At 35.0% G+C, this 18,614-nt stretch overlaps 1 protein-coding gene across 3 annotated transcripts; it reads right to left on the minus strand.

The window, feature by feature from the left end:
- Positions 1–5,355: 5,355 nt before the first annotated feature.
- LOC116776188 (synaptic vesicle glycoprotein 2A-like) lies at positions 5,356–18,549 on the minus strand. 3 transcript variants are annotated; one of them, XM_032669303.2, is made up of 13 exons: positions 18,115–18,549; positions 16,042–16,178; positions 14,983–15,131; positions 14,474–14,621; positions 14,025–14,187; positions 13,564–13,782; positions 12,826–12,946; positions 10,545–10,664; positions 10,296–10,388; positions 9,504–9,784; positions 9,216–9,430; positions 8,847–9,006; positions 5,356–8,432 (listed from the first exon to the last, which is right to left on the minus strand). In XM_032669303.2, the coding sequence occupies exons 2-13, from the start codon at positions 16,154–16,156 to the stop codon at positions 8,285–8,287; spliced, it is 1,932 nt and encodes a 643-aa protein (XP_032525194.2). In that variant the 5' UTR covers positions 16,157–16,178; positions 18,115–18,549; the 3' UTR covers positions 5,356–8,284. The 3 variants fall into 3 exon arrangements, with proteins under 3 accessions (XP_032525194.2, XP_032525196.2, XP_032525197.2); XM_032669305.2 differs by lacking the exon at positions 18,115–18,549 and adding an exon at positions 17,682–17,972; XM_032669306.2 differs by lacking the exon at positions 18,115–18,549 and adding an exon at positions 17,429–17,577.
- Between the last annotated feature and the right edge of the window lie 65 nt (positions 18,550–18,614).

An 18,614-nucleotide genomic window follows, 5' to 3' on the forward strand; every position in this document is an offset into this window, starting at 1 on the left:
TCATAATACGTAGTACATATGAAACGTAGGCACAATATAGTGCAGAATATTGAGAGAAAAACAAATTATATGTTATATTTTAAATGATGTACCTCAAGCAAATTACATGTATTTAAAACAACTTTGCTTGGACCCATACATATATGATGAATTTTAAATTTCTGACTCAATACATTCACGTGCATTCATTCATTTCACGTAAGTTACGTTAATACTATAATTTAAGACGGTATATCCATGGAAAACATGTTTACGTTCCGTATGTAATCAGATACAAACTTGAAGTAAGCGTAGTAACTTTAGTGTGACTACTTAAAACAAAGGTTTTAAATTTTCCCTCGTCATTAGGAATGTTAGTTCGATGTCTTGTTAATTAAAAATATTAAAACCGTCAGTGTTTAGGTAAGCACAGGATTGGTTAGAAAACTTGAAGACCACAACTTAATAAAAAACTATATAAAATTAATTATAAATAATTAAAGATGGCCGCATACATGATTTTTTTTTTGTACACGTTTGCAGCGCCTGTATTAAAAAAGTTTAAATATTAAACTTGATAACTATCCGTATTTACTTTTATGTTTTAATTTGATAGTAAGGGTGCTGTGCTATCATTACAAAGGTGGCATCGTAGTATTACCCTCGCGATTTTTAGAGTTCACGAGAGTCCAAGCCGTTTCTTACTCGTAGTAATATAAAAACTATATGACGTCTTTAAAGCGTCTGAACAACTTAATAGTTAAAATAACACATGAGGATTTAGAAATTAACGTCAGAAATATTAAATTTAACTGCATGGTATTATTATGTCATATAATATTAATGAGGTATGTCTTTAGACACACCTGGTGTTTGATGAAGCGGTCTGACGCGAGGATCACGATGGATGGACAGGATATAATGGATGGAAGTCGTCATTACTACATTATATCTACCACATGTACCCTTAATACAAGTTTCCAGCGTCATACTCTATACGGATAGTTACGAGTATCGATATATGTCATCACTAATGATAATAACACTTTAGGTTTTTGAATGAAAAACCGTATATTATTTTTAGAGGACGGAAATTTTTGACTAACTTCGTAGCTTTAATTTTATCGCTATAAACATAAGTTGAATATTTATCGTCTGTACTCAAAATTCTAGTGACAATACTGTGTTTGGTTTAAGTGTTTCGTCTTATATCATAAAGCTCTCACAGCTTGTGGATAGCAAAGTCTATTGATTATTATTAGGTTATATATTGTCATACTTTAACTCAACTTCAGCTGTATTCACGTGATACTACCCTCATTTATATATTTTTTAAACCACCAGGTAATGTCTTTGAAAAGAGCATACATTGTATACGAAGACTCATTCGATCGTGGGCGTTAAGTTAAAAAACATTGCAAACTGAAATTCTTGCGTCTGAATATAAGACTTTCACTGTGAAGTCTATGTTTTTATTCATAAGGAAACTAAAAATAACAGAACAAGATACTCTGAGATATATGTTGGATATTGTAACGATTAAAATGTTTAATTTTTTTTTATATTAATTCGTTGATTGGCTCACCGTTGCAAATGTAATAGAAAATATAGGAGGGTAGTTTTTAAAGACGACTTCCAAGTGTTATAATGTGCTTAACGCAACTGTCAATTCCCGTCGTTTGGTCGGCGAAGACTTCATTGAGTGTGCACTAAATTGTGAATATATATAGTGTTTCAACGAGGGCTGATAGTTTGTAAGTAATATTTTGTCTTTGTACAATGTTCTAGCTATTAGCATATCACTAACTGAATTAATGACTGGTAAATAGCAAAATTTTATACTGGTAAATAGCAAAATTTTATAAAACTCTATAAATAAAAAACATATTTTCAGTTTTAATCAGTCCATTTTTGATACGTTTTTATGTCCATCTAACAATGTTAACAATTCATTATCATTTTGTTTAGTTATTTGACAATAATTATTCTCGTAAATTAATCAAACATATCTTAGTTTAATTCATATATAATATAAATTTATTTTAACAACTCTTCGTTAACTCTTCTTTAAATATACTCATGAGTAGGTATTAATTAAGGAGAAAAATGAGATACAACAACATTCTCGAAAGAGCAAAACTTGGTTTAGTATAAACTCTTGTTCTGACGTGTGAAAACAGAATATTCAAACAAAACACAATTCCACCGCATTTCCAGGACACGCCACATTATGCACGAAATTTGCAAGGGAATAGCTTTCAGAAAATTTTTACGACAAAGGCCATGTCCCAGGTAATGTTTTACAATATGATATTATAATATTCATACACTAAATGTATGCAAAACTTTCACATCAAAATATGTGAACATCTAAAGAGATGTAAAATGTATTCAATCTTTTTTTTTATAATATGGCCTTCATCCGTGCAAAGACGTGCACAGTGTATTCTGCCAGTGTCGTGTAATGGAGGAGACACGATCCGGGATTGACTTTTGAATGAAATAAAATTGAAGTCTCGACTGAAGTCACATTTAGGAACTACATTTGTTGGTAGATCTAACACAACACACATTGAATTAAATGCGTATTCAATCTTTATTAACCGCGTTTTATTTGACATATAAATTTATCTTTCCAACAGATAAATAAATACACAGATACAAATATAATTCTAAATCTCGTTTAATTGGACATAAGAAGAGTTTTAAAAATTTAATTTTTATACAACACGTGCGTAAATAATTTTTCGTTAAAATGTTTTATCTTCTGATTAAAATATTTCTAGCAATAATTTATAATAGTCTGTCTGAATTTAATAAATGTAATTAATAAACAAACAAAAATTCGCTACTCATTAATCATTATAATATTAGTTTTAGTTGGAAGTTATGTCTAAAGTTATCTGTTACTATTTTTGAGAGAATATTTAATAAATATAGTTATCAGTGTCACTCTACTTGAATTATTATTAAACGATAGTGATGTGATGGTTCGACGAACAATCGATAAACGAGATTTACACAAAATAAACATCGATAAATACGGATTTATATCGATAATATTAAAACGGTTATTTAATATATTTTATTTTTATTAATATAACTGAAACAGGAACTGCCACATTTGACAGTACCTATTTTTTGTATGTGTTTGTTACGAGATAATTCCAAGGACGTTGTGATAGGTGTTATATATTTAGATAAATAACATTAAAACTGCATCTCAATGTGATAAAAAAAGTGCAAGTCTCAAAAGAAGACCTACAAACTGACTGACACTATTTACTAATATCTATATAATATTTTGAAACAGTAGCTCTTGGATGAAAAGAAAAACAAACATATAATATATAATATAATAACACTAACATCATCAACATCATCTTCAGCCTCTCGGTGGCCACTGCTGAGCAAAGACCTCTTCTCGCATGGAGGTCAGAGCATTAATCACCAGGCTTGCTCAAGACGGGTTGGCGATTTCAAACTTATAATTTCAAATTATAAGACCAGGTTCCCTGACGATGTTTTCCTTCACCGTCCGTCACTGGTGTCTAAATACTCTTAGAAAGTACATGACTCGGAAAAATCGCATTGGTACGTGCTAGCTTTCGAACCCGCACCCTCGTGCATGAGAGGCGGGCTCTTAACCTTTAGTCCACCGCGACTTAAACCACACTAATACACTACTTCTTAAAAAATTAATTTAAATATCTGTTAGGTCACTGTTGACGTAAAGCAGATTTTCCCAAAGTGGGCGATAACGTTTTCTTGTAGAGTCTGCAGGCCTAAAAGGGAATAGTAATAGGCCCAGAAAAAAAAATGGGGAGTCATGTAGAAGCCTGGGGGTGATTTATAATTTCATTTAGCTAGGATGGGTTAGTGATTTTTCAGTAGGTGAAAAATATGGGTTTTAAAAAATAGTGCATTCTCAAAGAGATAAAAAGTTTGAGAACCTTTGACGTAAAGGATAGACGTTTGTTAATTATGACAAACAAAATTGCGCACGCAAACTGAACGGAAAAAAATAGTAACCTAAAAATATTCTGAGAAACGATTTTATTGCATGTAATATTTATATTGCAAAGGCATTTTTTTGATATGCGGCCTATCATACCTACTACCTAGAACAGAATTGGTTTAAAATTTAAACATACCTCTATCTAAGTATGACTATAAAATACAAATAATAATAAAATTATAATGATTTCGTTGGGCTGTTTGTAGCACGCGTTAGATTTTAATTAATTAATTAATTAATTAAATAAATAATTTATTTAATTACTGTGACTTGTCTGCACTCCGGGTTAACATCAGAGGTGCGCTCGAAGAGGAATACAAAATGTGTTAAAATATAGTAACCTATGTAGCAGGCTTTTCATTTTAAGCAACCTAGATACCGACTGCAGCGCCATCTGGGCGCCACCCAAATAAATACAAACACTTCATGCAAATCGGTCCATCCGTTTAGCTGTTTAGTGACGTAGGCACGTATAAGGTAAGTAATAATATTGATAATATTCTTTGAAGAGATCTCATCTAGTCGACAAAGAAGAGTAAAATATACATATGAGGTAAATGCTGGGCGCCGTCATAAAAGGAAAAAACCTTAAACAGTGAACCAGTAACGGCTTAAATTAAATAATGTAAATAGTTGGTATATATTCAGATAAAGGGTCAGCTTAAGGGTTAGTGGCTGGACCACTCGTGATATAAGTTTAGAACTACCAGCAGGATTACTTGGCTCTTGCTAGGATTGATTTTAAGACCGACATATTTACTTCATTCATAAATACATACTGCTCAGCTGGTGTACATTTAGCAAAGCGATGGTATTTGAAAGATCAGTCAGATATGGTCAGGCCCTTTGTTTCCCCTTTTGGAACATTTTGATGGCCGGGTTACATTTACGATATATAAATTTACGCCTTGACGAAATAGTTTTTGTCAATTTGACTTAAAACTATCAGCGAAGATCAAAAACTTAAAAGATGATCTTATATTGTTTCTTTAAGCCAAACTTCATAAACATGGCTTGCAATTCATGATTGATTCACCCATTTATCTCTTTCTACTCCCCCTCCCCGGGAGCGTTGATCGCTTAACGCAACATTGTTCGAAGTCGCATTAGAATTATCGCTTGCAAAATAAAGAATGTTATAAATAAATTAATATAGAACAAGTATTACAGCCAAATTCACGAAGCTCGCACTATTTACTTCGCTGAGAGGCAACAGTAACATGCGCATGCGCTAGCAATCTACGAACTCACTCTCCCCCTACTTCCTACACTTGTTTACCTCTCCCACCCTCAGCGTTAAACGTTTAACGCAACCTCCTTGAAAGCCGCATAAGAAGTTGCGCAAACAAAAAAAAACATTACTTCATTAATAATTTATTTATTAAATGGCGCCGAATACAAAATAGATTTCGGCTCATCGTGTCCAAATGATAAAAATTTAAGGACAAAAAAAAGACATGATTATGACAAACAAAGAAAAAAAAATATCTATACAGTAAAATATATTGATATGTGTAAAATAATATGTTAGTAATCACAGCGACGACAGCGCGGGACATAGAGCTGTGCTGTCTATGAAACTTGACTTTAATATCGATTAATATAATCTGTGGCTATGATACAAAAAACAAAAAGGAATGTGTTGTGTTAAATTAAATATGAATTTTGGCCAAATAAAATATTACTATATATATATAGTATACTTAGCAATCAATTGACAACGATACAAAGTTTCTTACAAGGAGCCACCGAGCCTACACAGATGATAAATATGTGTATAACTTAGACAAAACACATTGTTAGTAGATAATATTATGATTGGAATAAAATATTAATTTTCTAAACATTTCCTTCTTTCCTAGTATTTGATCATTCAGTTAGTGTCCACATAGCTGAAATATAGTCGCTCTCAATTCAATATAGATAATTCGTTTAATAATATTCTGTTGGATATAAAAAATGCACACAGCTGTTGATTCACTATATATAGTAAACAATCTCATAGAAAACTAATAAAGAAATAAAATAGTTACAATTCTGAATACATCTATGACACTGATTAATTTTAATGCAACATTGTACATTTCAATAAAAAAAAACATTAAATTGACTACGTTACGTATTTTCATATCATATCATATCATATCATATCATATCATATCATATCATATCATATCATATCATATCATATCATATCATATCATATCATATCATATCATATCATATCATATCATATCATATCATATATCATATCATATATCATATATCATATATCATATATCATATCATATCATATCATATCATATCATATCATATCATATCATATCATATCATATCATATCATATCATATCATATCATATCATATATCATGTCATGTCATGTCATGTGATATATATAAAACCCTAAGCAACATATATATGACAGCTCATAAAGGAATCGACACTTAGCTTAAATTAAAAAAAAATTCAGAGTATTGCTTCGTGAACACCCTATACCATATACAATAAAAATTAAAATCCCTGAGATCAAATTAAATAACACCCTTTATATTATGCCTTAAAAATGTGTATACGATTATATAAGTCAGGCTATGGCTGGGTCGCGCACATCGATAGGGCTCGAGAGAAAACAAAAACACCTGAACACGTGGGCTCGTGGAAGCACAGGCGGCGCCAGGGGCGGATGGTATACTAACATGTGGAGAGTAAATAGCGAGTTGGAAGTCAGTTTTAATAATTACTACAACGAATATGATTGGGTTTGTATCAACATACAGGTAGTGTACTGGCTCAGGTAAGGACGCGAGAGCTCGGTGGTTATAGCGCCTGGGGTGGCACGTGTCGGTAGGAGCGGGTTCAATGCTAGCGATTATTTTTTATTTTAAGTTATATGATTTCTAAAGTATGCTTCAATGTTCAATTGATTTTTTTTTGTATATAAAATAATTCCTTATTCGGCTCCAAGTATCAGAGCTCATGATAACTGGCAAGAACCACATGAAAAGTTCAGTCTAGTAAAGTTATAGTGACCTCTCAGTCCTCGGAGATGTAAGGATATAGACTTATTCCATACATCCCGAAATATCTACATCAGCGACTGATATTCAAAAAAACATGCTCGAATTATGCTCAGCAATTTTGATTACCTATTTAATGTGAATAAAAAATAAATGTGACTTAGAGAAAAGCGTTTACGGATCATCTTACAAGTACAGAGTTATTGCATAAATGTATTTTGTTTTTTTTTTGTAATCTGGACACAAATCAATCATCCATACAGCCGATGTCGACCACGGAGTCTGTATATAGAGAAAATTAATGTCCGATTCCTATTATAATTCACAACGCTGCGTTTTATTTACGTACAAGTCTATATGATAGGATTGTTGCCTAAATTACGACAAAAAAAAAAACTATATTTATACCTATATATATACAAATTCAGCTGCCAAATTAATTACAACTAATCACTATTCTTCAATTCCTTCATCAGGTTCCTTTCCCCAACTCCCATCAACTCCAGTCACTTCAGGGATTTGTTACGGTTCACGACTTGTGACTAGAACGAACCGAACTGCGGCCGCTGTGTGTTATAATCTATATTTAAATAGCGCTGCGCTATTAATGATACAGTTTCGAACCGATGGCACTAAATAACGAGGAAAAGCATCCGGCTCATCCACATACAAGTTTTTAATGATTACATTACAGCATATAAATTCCTTAACAACTCGCAGATGACATCCTTTAGAGCAATTTTTTTCCGGTGGGTCCTATTATTGTTCCGCAAACAAAAATTTTCAGTCAAAGCTCTTTGGCGTCGCTGCTGCTGGCGAGACGTACTTACGTATTAAGGACTGCTGTTTGTTTGTTCGTACATTTTTCATACACACAAGCTCGCTCCCCGGTTCTGCTCGCACGGATACGAACAAGTTTATGAGTTATATTGTGTTCGTGAACGTTATTCCCGCGCTCAGCTACATCTTGCGGTTCCTATACGCTACTTCATACTCTAGTCTTTTGCCAGTCCATTTTTTATATTTAGTCTCATATGTTGGATTAACTAGTTCCGAGGAATATATTTCTATGGCCTATACTAAGATACATGTAGTTACGAGTCTACGCTTCCGTCGCCACTGTCGCAACGATACAATATCGACTTCCGGTTTGTGAGTTACGGCTGCGTTTGTCACTAGAGCCGAACGTCCCCGGGTCGCAGTGCCCGCACGTACACCGGCCACCGTCGACCCGACACACTACCCTGCCGGCACACGACACTAGTGTTGTCTATTTCAATCGTATCGCGAACACAGTGGCACAGACAGCGAAAACTGCACAGAGGAGGGAACTGAACGCCGGGCCCAGGTCGGGAGCGCCGCGCATGCCGGCGCCCGCGATGTATGACACGGACAGGATCAGGCCGTGGGCGGTGCACCTGGGGACAGGAAGAACGTTTAGCCTAGATTTTATTAACATTTGCTTTCACTGTGAGGAGTTTTTTAAATTTTAATCCTTAGAGGATACTGATTATTGTTTTTTTGACGATCCAGCTGTCATCCGGGACTCATGGTAACGCTTAGCTTCGCGATTAAAATGTAGCCTAAGCGACTCCTCATCACTGCGGCTAGCTGCCAAATAGAACTCGTCAGAATCGGTCCAGCCATTTCAGAGATTAGACGGAACATACGGACGGACGACAATTGAAGGAATATATATATTTTGGTGTATGTACCGTATATTAATATATATGTGGTAAAAAACAGTTTTAAGAATATTATATATATATATAATTCTTTGAACTGTAATGTTATGAATGCCTTATAATATGGATATGGAAGTTTCCACTGACCTCAAATTAGAGGGATACGTCTCAAGTATCTTGACACCGACGCTGAAGAATATGATGGTGGAGAGCAGCCCGTAGAGAGCCTCTATGATATACAGGGTGGTCTCGTGAGGCGACACGAACAGCGCCGGCGACAGCAGCAGCAGCACCGAGCACGTTATAGCTGAAACGGGCGGCGGGGGATCAGTGAGGATAGTACGACGAGTAGTGCAGGGGAGGTCGCACGGGGTACAGTGTGGTGAGATGAAAGTTACGAAGTGATCTCGAGGTGATTTAATACATTTATTATTAAAGAAATTGTTAGGGACACACTGATTACAATATATAAAATCATACTTGTTTCTGTGTGTGTACGTGTGTGTCATATCTCACCGTGCGCGGGATATCCATGAGCAGCCCTGGCTGCGAGCGGCGGCGCAGCGGCCAGTACAGCATGAGCCCCGAGCGTCCTCTCCCTGAGCCTCGGCAGCTGGGTCCAGCGGAGCTCGGCGTGGCGTGGACACGAGCCGGTCATGCCGCGCACCGTGGTCGTGTTGAAGGTGCAGGAGACCAGCTCGCGACCCGTCTCCATGTCCGTGTCGATGATCCTGGGGGAGGTTAGTAATAATCAATAGACAACTCCATCAAAATCGATCCATCTGTGGCTGGATTAATACTAACGTGCTGTTGACGAACAAGGCGTTGTCGAATATGACGAAGGACGTCTTGATGTTGGAGAGCGCGGTGTTGACGAAGGTGCAGTTGACGAAGCTGACGTGCGACATGATCATGTCCCTGAACGTGCAGTTCGTGAAGCTGACGTCCTCGTAGCTGACGTTCTCCAACGTCTCGTTGTAGTGGACGCCCTCGTAGCTGACGTTCTCGTAGCTCTGTTTCGATAGCTCGTAGGCCTCGTTCTCCAGTTTGGTCACCGTAGACGGGACGTAGGCCGATAGATAGAACTGGAAATATCATTTATATTTTTATACATATATTATAATAACTTTAAGATCTTAAATTTAACATATGAAAAGTATATACTGAATTCAGCCATTTTGTATATCAAAGCGTCAAAATTTCACTACTGTTTTTTTATCTGAAAGTTTTATTTTAATAGAAAGGAAATGTACACAGTAACATTTGCACAGTGAAGGGTATATAATATACATTAATCGTCTGCCAGACTAATTTTTTATTGAAATTTAATAAAAATATTCTTACAATCAATCAATTAATCAATCAGTCCATCAATCAATCAGTCAGTCAGTCAGTCAGGCAAATAAGGGATAATCAATTGACAAATCAAACATCTCAACAAACAAATAATATAATTTTATGATTTATCTTTGTTCTTTTATTTCGTTATTTTATCCCCGCACCGTCTGACAGGGCCACAGTCACGCACTGTATAGCCAATAAATATAAAAACACAACCAATTCCATCAATCAATCAGTCAGTCAGTCAGTCATCACCTGTATGCCGACGGTGAACAGCAGCATCCCTGTGAGTGAGATGGTAGTGTTCCTGTAAGTGCTGGAGAACAGCTGGAAGAACGCCTGCCAGAACTGGAAATTGTAAGGAGAAAGCATTCATTGCAAACAACTTGTTCTAGATAAGAGAATATAATATTTAACGGTTCAAAGACTCAATTTATTTACGAAAATATAAATTAAAGGTAAGAACACATGGGAGTTTGTTTTGGGGCTTGTGTATGTGTGTACCATCTTAAGACCATGTCGGACGTGATGGAGGGCTGGCGGCCGTCTCTTGGAAGGCAGCGCCAGCTCACTCAGCCTGTAGTCGGCGTCAGACGCACGCTTCCGATTACCCGATTGAATGTTCTGGAACAACAGCACAATTGTGAACACCTGGAGAATGTTGCAGGTGAAGTGCTGGAATCTATCTATACCTAACTATACAGTTTGATGTAACAGTTCATTAAAAACTGTTTCTTATACTTTTTTTATTTATTTTTCGGTAATTTTAAATTATAATACACATACCATACGAATATAGATACAAAACATATTGATTTTTTTATTCCGAATGGACAGTGCTTGATCGTCAGTCCGCGTATTAATAGGTGGAAATGAAGTTGTAGATAATGAACGTACTGTCTCAATAACAGTATGCAATCTAACATTGAAGACACACAAATTTTAACTGTAGGGAAACACAGAGGCAGGTGAAATGTTCCGAACACTGCTGTGCACATGAGGAACGAGAGAGCGTAACGCTCCCTTCGTCTATAAACAAAGAGGCCCACCCTCTGTATGTGCGATGATAGATGAGGGGATCTAGGAATTAACAAGTGCAATTCCTGCGCTGTGTCAAAAGTATATTCTAGAATATTAAGAGGTTGGCCACTTTTGGTCTGTACTGAAAGCTGAGTAGATTGGTTTTCACCAACTGTGCCTACAAAAAAACTTTTCGACAAGTGTCTCCACGGAGTTAAAAACAATAAGGTGATATTTGGCAGCCGGCATAAAAATGTGCCATCGGCATTCCAGAAACGACAGAAACTGTGCTTTTTAACAAAGAAGTTGTCCTAACGTGCAGTATTGCCGCGCTATTGTAATTAAACCGAATTTAATTGCAACTGACTTATCTTTGGATTCAATTAACCGCCCAGAGTTAAGTTAAGGATATATTGTGAAGAATTTAAATCAAGGGGAATGTGTGAACTGATGTTGAAGGTGAAAAACTTGCCGGTGTTTTGTAAGCAAATATGACGATATTGGCATCGCCCCGTCTCTCTTTCCAAATCTAATTGATCGTAGATCATGATTATCAAATTTAATTGACAGGACGGATTCCTGAGGCACCCATGCGTAGTTAGCCATTGGCTTAGACCAACAGCCATTTATTCGCAGAAGGCGGTCTTTCAAAAAGTCCCAAATCCTTGCAAACCGGTCAGGGAATGCCATAGCAACAAAGTTTACGGATAAGGCTGTTGTGCTAGACCTTGTCGAAAACTTTCAATACATCAAGTCAAACTGTAAAAGATTTGCCGTTGTTATCTAGAGCTCCCCCCAAAAAATGTGTGGCGTGTAGCAAAACATCACCAGTTAACTGATTTCGGTAAAAATATGGTCTATGACCGAGAAGATCAGTGTCCTCTGGGTGTGACATGAAGTGATCATAATATACGTTCCATAATCTTACTGATTATTGAGGTAATCAAAATGGGACAATAATTAGAAGTTTTCCAATGTTACTCTTCTCCGGCACAGGCACGTTGACAAGCTTCCAAGATTTAAGCAGTGTATAAGCAATGAAAGAGAGGCGGTATAAAATATAAAGAAAGTTATTCTCGTGAGTATAACACAGGTGTTATTAGAGTACCTCTGATACTAATGAGGTGCACTTATAAGGAAGGAAGTATAGCAGAAACTCAAACGTACTTTATTTTTAGAACTTTTCCCTTTTGTTATAGTGGCTGGTAGATATTGGGGGTGAAAGTTGAATGACACCTCGAAAATATTACCAACAAAAAAGCCAGAAACGCCGTGCGACTGAGGCTTGACCTGATGAAAGAGGAAACCAGAACACTCCCAAAGTCGCAATCGCATCCTCTCAAACCACCGTCCTCAAATCCCAATACCCTTTATGACCGAATCCCCGACACAGAAAATCTGACGCATAGGCGCATCTACCATACAATATCGTTAGACAACATCCATGGGAATCCAAGGAATCTTATTTGCAGTACAACTTTGTCTGATAAATAAATGACAATGGCACATATGGTTGCCACCCACCGATACATCAATCACATTGCTTAATATAATATTTATTTATTTATTGTTAGTATCATTTTCCAATATTATTTTATATATAAATATGTAACTAAATAAAAAAATAATATAACAAACGAATAGAATAAATAACATTGCTCTTTATAGTTTTATTTACATTTATTAAGATCATATATTCCAATTTTAATATCAATGCTATAGAAAAAATAATATAATTTCTTGGATGAAGGGAATAGTAACCTACCTGATAGACCATCATAGCATCCACATCCCTGCCGACGTCCAACAAGTAACGAGGCGACTCCGGAGTCCATATCAGACTCACCAGCGATGCAAGGATTGGGATCGTGCATACCAACAGATACCTGTGGACCATGAAATTCATTAAATTTTTCATAATAACCGTCTGCGTCTTATGTAAAGTTAATTTAAATTACTACGACACATGATCCGATAGTAAAATATACTTTATTAAGTTTAATTTATTATAATTTTGTTATTTTTAGATCACGTGATTTTCATACTTAGATGATTGTTGATTATTATCATAGTATTTAATAAATTGTAATAAATGTCATATATAAACGTTTGCATACTAAACATTACTGAATGTTTTAACAAAATTTCCTAGTTTTATTTCTTAAATAAAAAAATAATTTAAGTTTCAAGGTCGCAATTTTTATAAGAACTTCCACCAAACATCATCAATATCACCTGGTTTATAGTAAATTAACTAATCTAAGGGAACATGCTACAAATATACAAGATACTAAAAGAATAAAAATCTCCGATTTCTAGATAGAAATACTTAGATATGCCACCCACAGGCTGAAATAGCTCAATGTTGTAAATTAACCTTTATAGTCCAGACATAATACTATCTAACCAATACCACCTTATAATTGCTTATAACGATCGACCTTTCTCCACATAAATAAACCCAATTTTCCAATTTTAGCCCAAAAACATATTCTCAACTCACCGATGCCAAGCACTAAAATGCTCTTTATTCTCTATGAGAGCATCATGGCCGTTGTAGGGCAGCACTAGTTTGGCGAGGCCAGCTGACAGGAGAATCCCCCCTCCCATACTAGCCGGTAGCAACGCTAGCAGCAATGTGCGGCACTGACGAGGGCAGAGCTCCCCGCAGTATGTGAACCCAGTGGGGATAATACCACCCGAGCCGAGGGCTGAGCAGAATCTGATTGGATTGGAAATTAGTTTAGTCTTTGATAAAGGTTTTGGATGAAATCGTAATGTTTGAATGAAGTGCACCAAACAAGTTCTATGGATATCACCAAGCATTATTAGCACTTTCTCTTATAGTCGCCTGTTTATTGCTATGTTCTATATTTTTTAATTATTAAATATGACAATAGTCATTATAAACAACACTCATTATAACAAACTATGGTAATCGCAACGCAGTAGTGCATCACCCACCTCGCCATCATGAATGTCCCATACGTGGGCATGAACGCAGCTATAGCAGCGAACACAGCGTTCACAGCTAGAGCCGCGTGGAGAGCGCGACGTCGCCCACCACGCTCGGCCAACGCCCCCCACCCAACACCACCCAGAGACCAGCCCACTATGCTGATCAGCACTACCAACATCACCAGAGATTAACACTTTGTAAAGCACAACTTCTACCCTGTTACCAACATTATAAATTAAGTATTGCTAATAAATTTTTTTATTAAAAATATTCACAATATGAAAGTATTTTATATGATTTTGCCAAAAATAATTAAACACATATAAAATACCCAAAATTTACGAATAAAAAATAATACGTCTGATTTGTAAGAATCACGAAGAAATATTTTTTTCCACAAAAACAATTAGTAATGTACTGTTAATTTCTGTGAATACCATAAAAATATACAAACCAAGCCAGTTCTTCTCATGTGGCAAGATACACAGCTCTATCTCAGCTGATGGCAAGACGAAAGCTATTGAGGCAAGCTCCAAGGAAGCGCCAGCGATGGCCAAACAAACCGCCAAATAAACCCGAGCTTGGGACAAACCGCACCCAGCCTGGAAGAGAATATCATGGGCGTTCACATTGGACCCTAACCTTCACATGGGAGATATAAAAATAACGAGAAATCTTCAAGATCTTTGTAAATAATTTAAAATCTTTTTGGGATTAAGAAGAGAACTGACGTCGAAGTGTTCCCCAAAAACTTAAATTCATCAAAACATATTATAGACAATTTTTTTTTTTTGGCTAGCAGAGCTTAACATAGTCACTGGTCGATAGACATTAGTTTTGACTGGTAACTATACACTCAACAAGAAGATAGACTTTTTATGGAAGATATATACAAGTCCTTCTGCGCTAATTTACTTAGCACTGAGTATATTTTAAGATAGACGAGTCCGCAATAGCGCCTACCTGTCGTATAGCATCCTCGTGGAACTGTTCCAGAACACTGGAATCATTATAGTCCAAGAGCTCACCGCTCTCATTGCCCTCTGTATTTTCAGGCGGCATGTGTGTCATGTTCGTGCTTGCCGGCTCGCCCGCGCCCTCTGTGCCTGACACTACAAATGAAATTTCATGACTCAAAACTTATTAAAATTTCGTTCATTTAATTGTCAACCCATAAATGAAAGTGGTGGCTGTCAAAAATTTAAATGTAACGTTTCGTCCGTCCTACTTTTATATTATAACAGTCTGAATCATCTCATAGAAACTGATTCCAGGTGAAGAACCAGTCAGACGTGACCAGCTTTCCTCAAGCTGGCAGACAAAAGTTTAAAAACACAATTTAAATGTGTAATTAAATTACAACATCCGCGTCTTGTTCGAAGCCAAGGCCTCTCCACTATCTCAAACTCATTTCTTCGTAATTATCCACCTTTAATTATTTCAGAGACCACAACTATATATATTGTCTTGTGTCTATGTGTTCACGATCAATGTCATCTGGGAGTGCCAGGGGTGGCATTAGGTGGCATGGCATGGCATCCAAACGAAATTCATCAAGAAATTCTCGACCGCACGAAATTTTTTTTATTGTATGTACAACATTAGATAAGGCAATAATTCCATTAGAGAGTTGTCGTCCAAGCGAAAAAATTCCCCTAGAAATGATAAGTGCACAGCCAAAGCCTTTCTCCTTACTTGCTAAATCTATTTATGTGCTGACTCAAGTAGATAATCACTAGTTCGGTACATAAAGTAAACCAGAAAGTTGCATAGTTCTTTTCAACACAATTACGACTAAATATTTACAGCGGAACGGCCAATCTTAATGTTATAAGCATATATTATTGTTGTGTATAAGTCACACTCGCTCGGTGTTGTTAAAGTAATATAAGGTCAGGTGTTGTAGGCAGAGCCCTTCGTCACATTAGATTCTGTCCTTCAGTCTTGCCACAGCAGAATACACACGAATTTAAGAATGTTTTGTTGAATGCTATAATAAAATCAATGCAAATGTTGTCATACCACCGAGTCTGGTGTCGGTGTATGTCATCGTCCTCGATATTGAACCGAAGCTGCCCAGCTTAGATGAATTCTCAGAATCTGAGCGAGCTCGCACCAGACACGCCTGTTCTTCCATTGTAAACTATTTTGATATACATCTGCAATTTATAAATGTAGATGAGTTCTCGGTGTAGTCCATGCGCAGCTGATGTATATAGATATGTAGATATATAGATATATAGATATGTCGATATATAGATACATCACCTGCCCATCGACAATAACTAGTCTATGAAAAAATTACTACAACTACCATCTGAATTCCAAGCAAATTAAATACTAGACTAGTCATGCAAACTATTGAATTACGTTTTAAACTTATTTGCAACGTTGCCTTCATGAATCGCGATATAAGGACATGATTTGATTTTCACTTAATATTTTTACTTTTAAATTGGTTGTAATCGGCTGAACGATAGCTAGGAAACCAGCATTTACAGCGAGAAGTCCCTCATTAACAAGCGAAACCCACTATTCCTACTTCCAAGTGAAATCCGAGCTATTTCCTTAGTAAATCATATAATTTTCTGCGTCCAAATCGATACAGTTTATGTGTTATTAGACATTAACAGAACAATGCAAACATACATCGTTTGTTTACAAGCAAACAAAGGCTTACATCAAGTAGCTCAAAAAATTGTAGCGATATAAATAGTATTAATTTAAGTAATTTAAATGTCTTTAAATTTTTTTTAATATAGTATGTTAAAAATTCTGTTTTATATCTTAAATATACAAGTTGTAAGAACGTTCAATAATAAAATTGCATTTAGCCACTGACTTCTTGACGGAATAACAGTTGTCGGGAATTGTTTTATTAGTAAATTATCATAATAAGGGAAATCTTGTTCAATATAATAATGACTTAACAACCTAAATATCCTTGACATTTTTTTTAATTAAATGGTTTTATTTACAACTGTATATTTCATATATATAAATAATATCCTATAATAATCCTTATCCTAATATATATATATAATTTAGGATTGCCAATTTTTATTTGGAATTGACTATGTTAATGTCTAATGAAATGTAAAAATTAATCATGTACCTTTCATATTATTACATGTCTTTGGTAATAAAAAATTAATTTAAATTACTTATTCTCATTTTAATTTTATAAATTTAAACACACAACACATATTTTAACATATTTATATGTAGATTTGAAGTATTTTCGAACCATTATCAATTTACAATTTAAAAACATTGTTTAAATTGTATTATTCTAGAAGACTAAGGATGGAAAATTTTTAAGAATTGATTAAAAGTCTCGTTTGTAGATTAATATACCAACTCTTATTGAAGATAAGAGTCTCAAGCACTCCTAATAAAGAACTCTTACCTCATACATCCATACAATTACGACAACTTGGAAATCAGTTGAAAAACTAAATTGTCAAGTTACAACACAATGAAAATAGTTTATTTGAACTACTTAAATAAAGTAAATGACGATAGAACTTTCCGCTTCATTTAGATTGCTGTAGCTATTGCAATTGACCGATAACTGAGTTACTCATAAACAGAGTAATAGACACTTTAAAACCGCTTATCAATAAATATATATAATAATACAACATTAATTAAATACTTACGTTTTATGGAATAATTTATAATTAACATATAATGGAAAGGATTAAATATTAAAGTTCACTATAATTACTGAACTCACAGTACCATTCACAAAACAAAATAAACATGCGAGAAAAAGTCAAAAGACAAAGCGAGGCCACCAAACTACCACAGATACGAAACGTTTTAGGTTTTTATTTATTTCATTTTTAAGATTTGTTTGAATTAACGTTCAGAAACAAATTACGGTCATAACGTACGCAATATTCTAATATTTTAACGCATATTAAAATATATGATACTCAATACTATAATATATTTTTTGACACTACTCAGAATATAAATAGAAAAAAATTTAGGACCTTAATAGAATTATAAAAATAGTGCAAAAAAGCAAAAAAAGTTATGGGTCAATAATCGATATAAAATTTAAAATAAATATAAAGCTTGACTTACAATTTAAAGCATAAAGCAATTTTTCTGCTGCTATTTAATGATTTTAGCCTCTTTACATTGACACTGAAAGCAACATAACACCGGTGTAATCAAAAAATTTTTTACAAATTACATTGTGTGTATTTGTTGCTCGTGATATGTGCAATAAAAAATATTGAGCAATTTAGAACCTGCAACACACTCTTTATAATATAAACATCACCACTTCTCATTTATTAGACAATAACAAACAAGCTTCATATTTTATTAATAAATTAAAAAATCACTAGAATTTAGTCAATTTGCTTAGACACTAGGTCCGCTGAATCGCTATTATGTCCGAATACAACATGCCAACATAATTATTTAAATACTTCTATCAAAACTTAACACTATTTTTATAAAGATAAAAAATATATAATTTTAGCAATCACTTGTCACTATAACTATTGACGAAACTAAATTTACTTTTAGCAATTTTCCGTGATTTTATCACGTGTGTTACCAAGTAAAATCCGCGG

The sequence above is a fragment of the Danaus plexippus genome, chromosome 28 (genome assembly GCF_018135715.1).
Source record: "Danaus plexippus chromosome 28, MEX_DaPlex, whole genome shotgun sequence".
Taxonomy (NCBI): Eukaryota; Metazoa; Arthropoda; class Insecta; order Lepidoptera; family Nymphalidae; genus Danaus; species Danaus plexippus.

Excerpts from the sequence above, each read along its gene's own strand:
- LOC116776188 (XM_032669303.2), bottom strand. The coding sequence starts at position 16,156 with ATGGAAGAACAGGCGTGTCTGGTGCGAGCTCGCTCAGATTCTGAGAAT. Across the intron at positions 15,132-16,041 it reads CACCGACACCAGACTCGGTG|TGTCAGGCACAGAGGGCGCG; the intron begins GTATGACAACAT and ends TTTCATTTGTAG. Across the intron at positions 9,431-9,503 it reads GCCTTGTTCGTCAACAGCAC|GATCATCGACACGGACATGG; the intron begins GTTAGTATTAAT and ends AACCTCCCCCAG.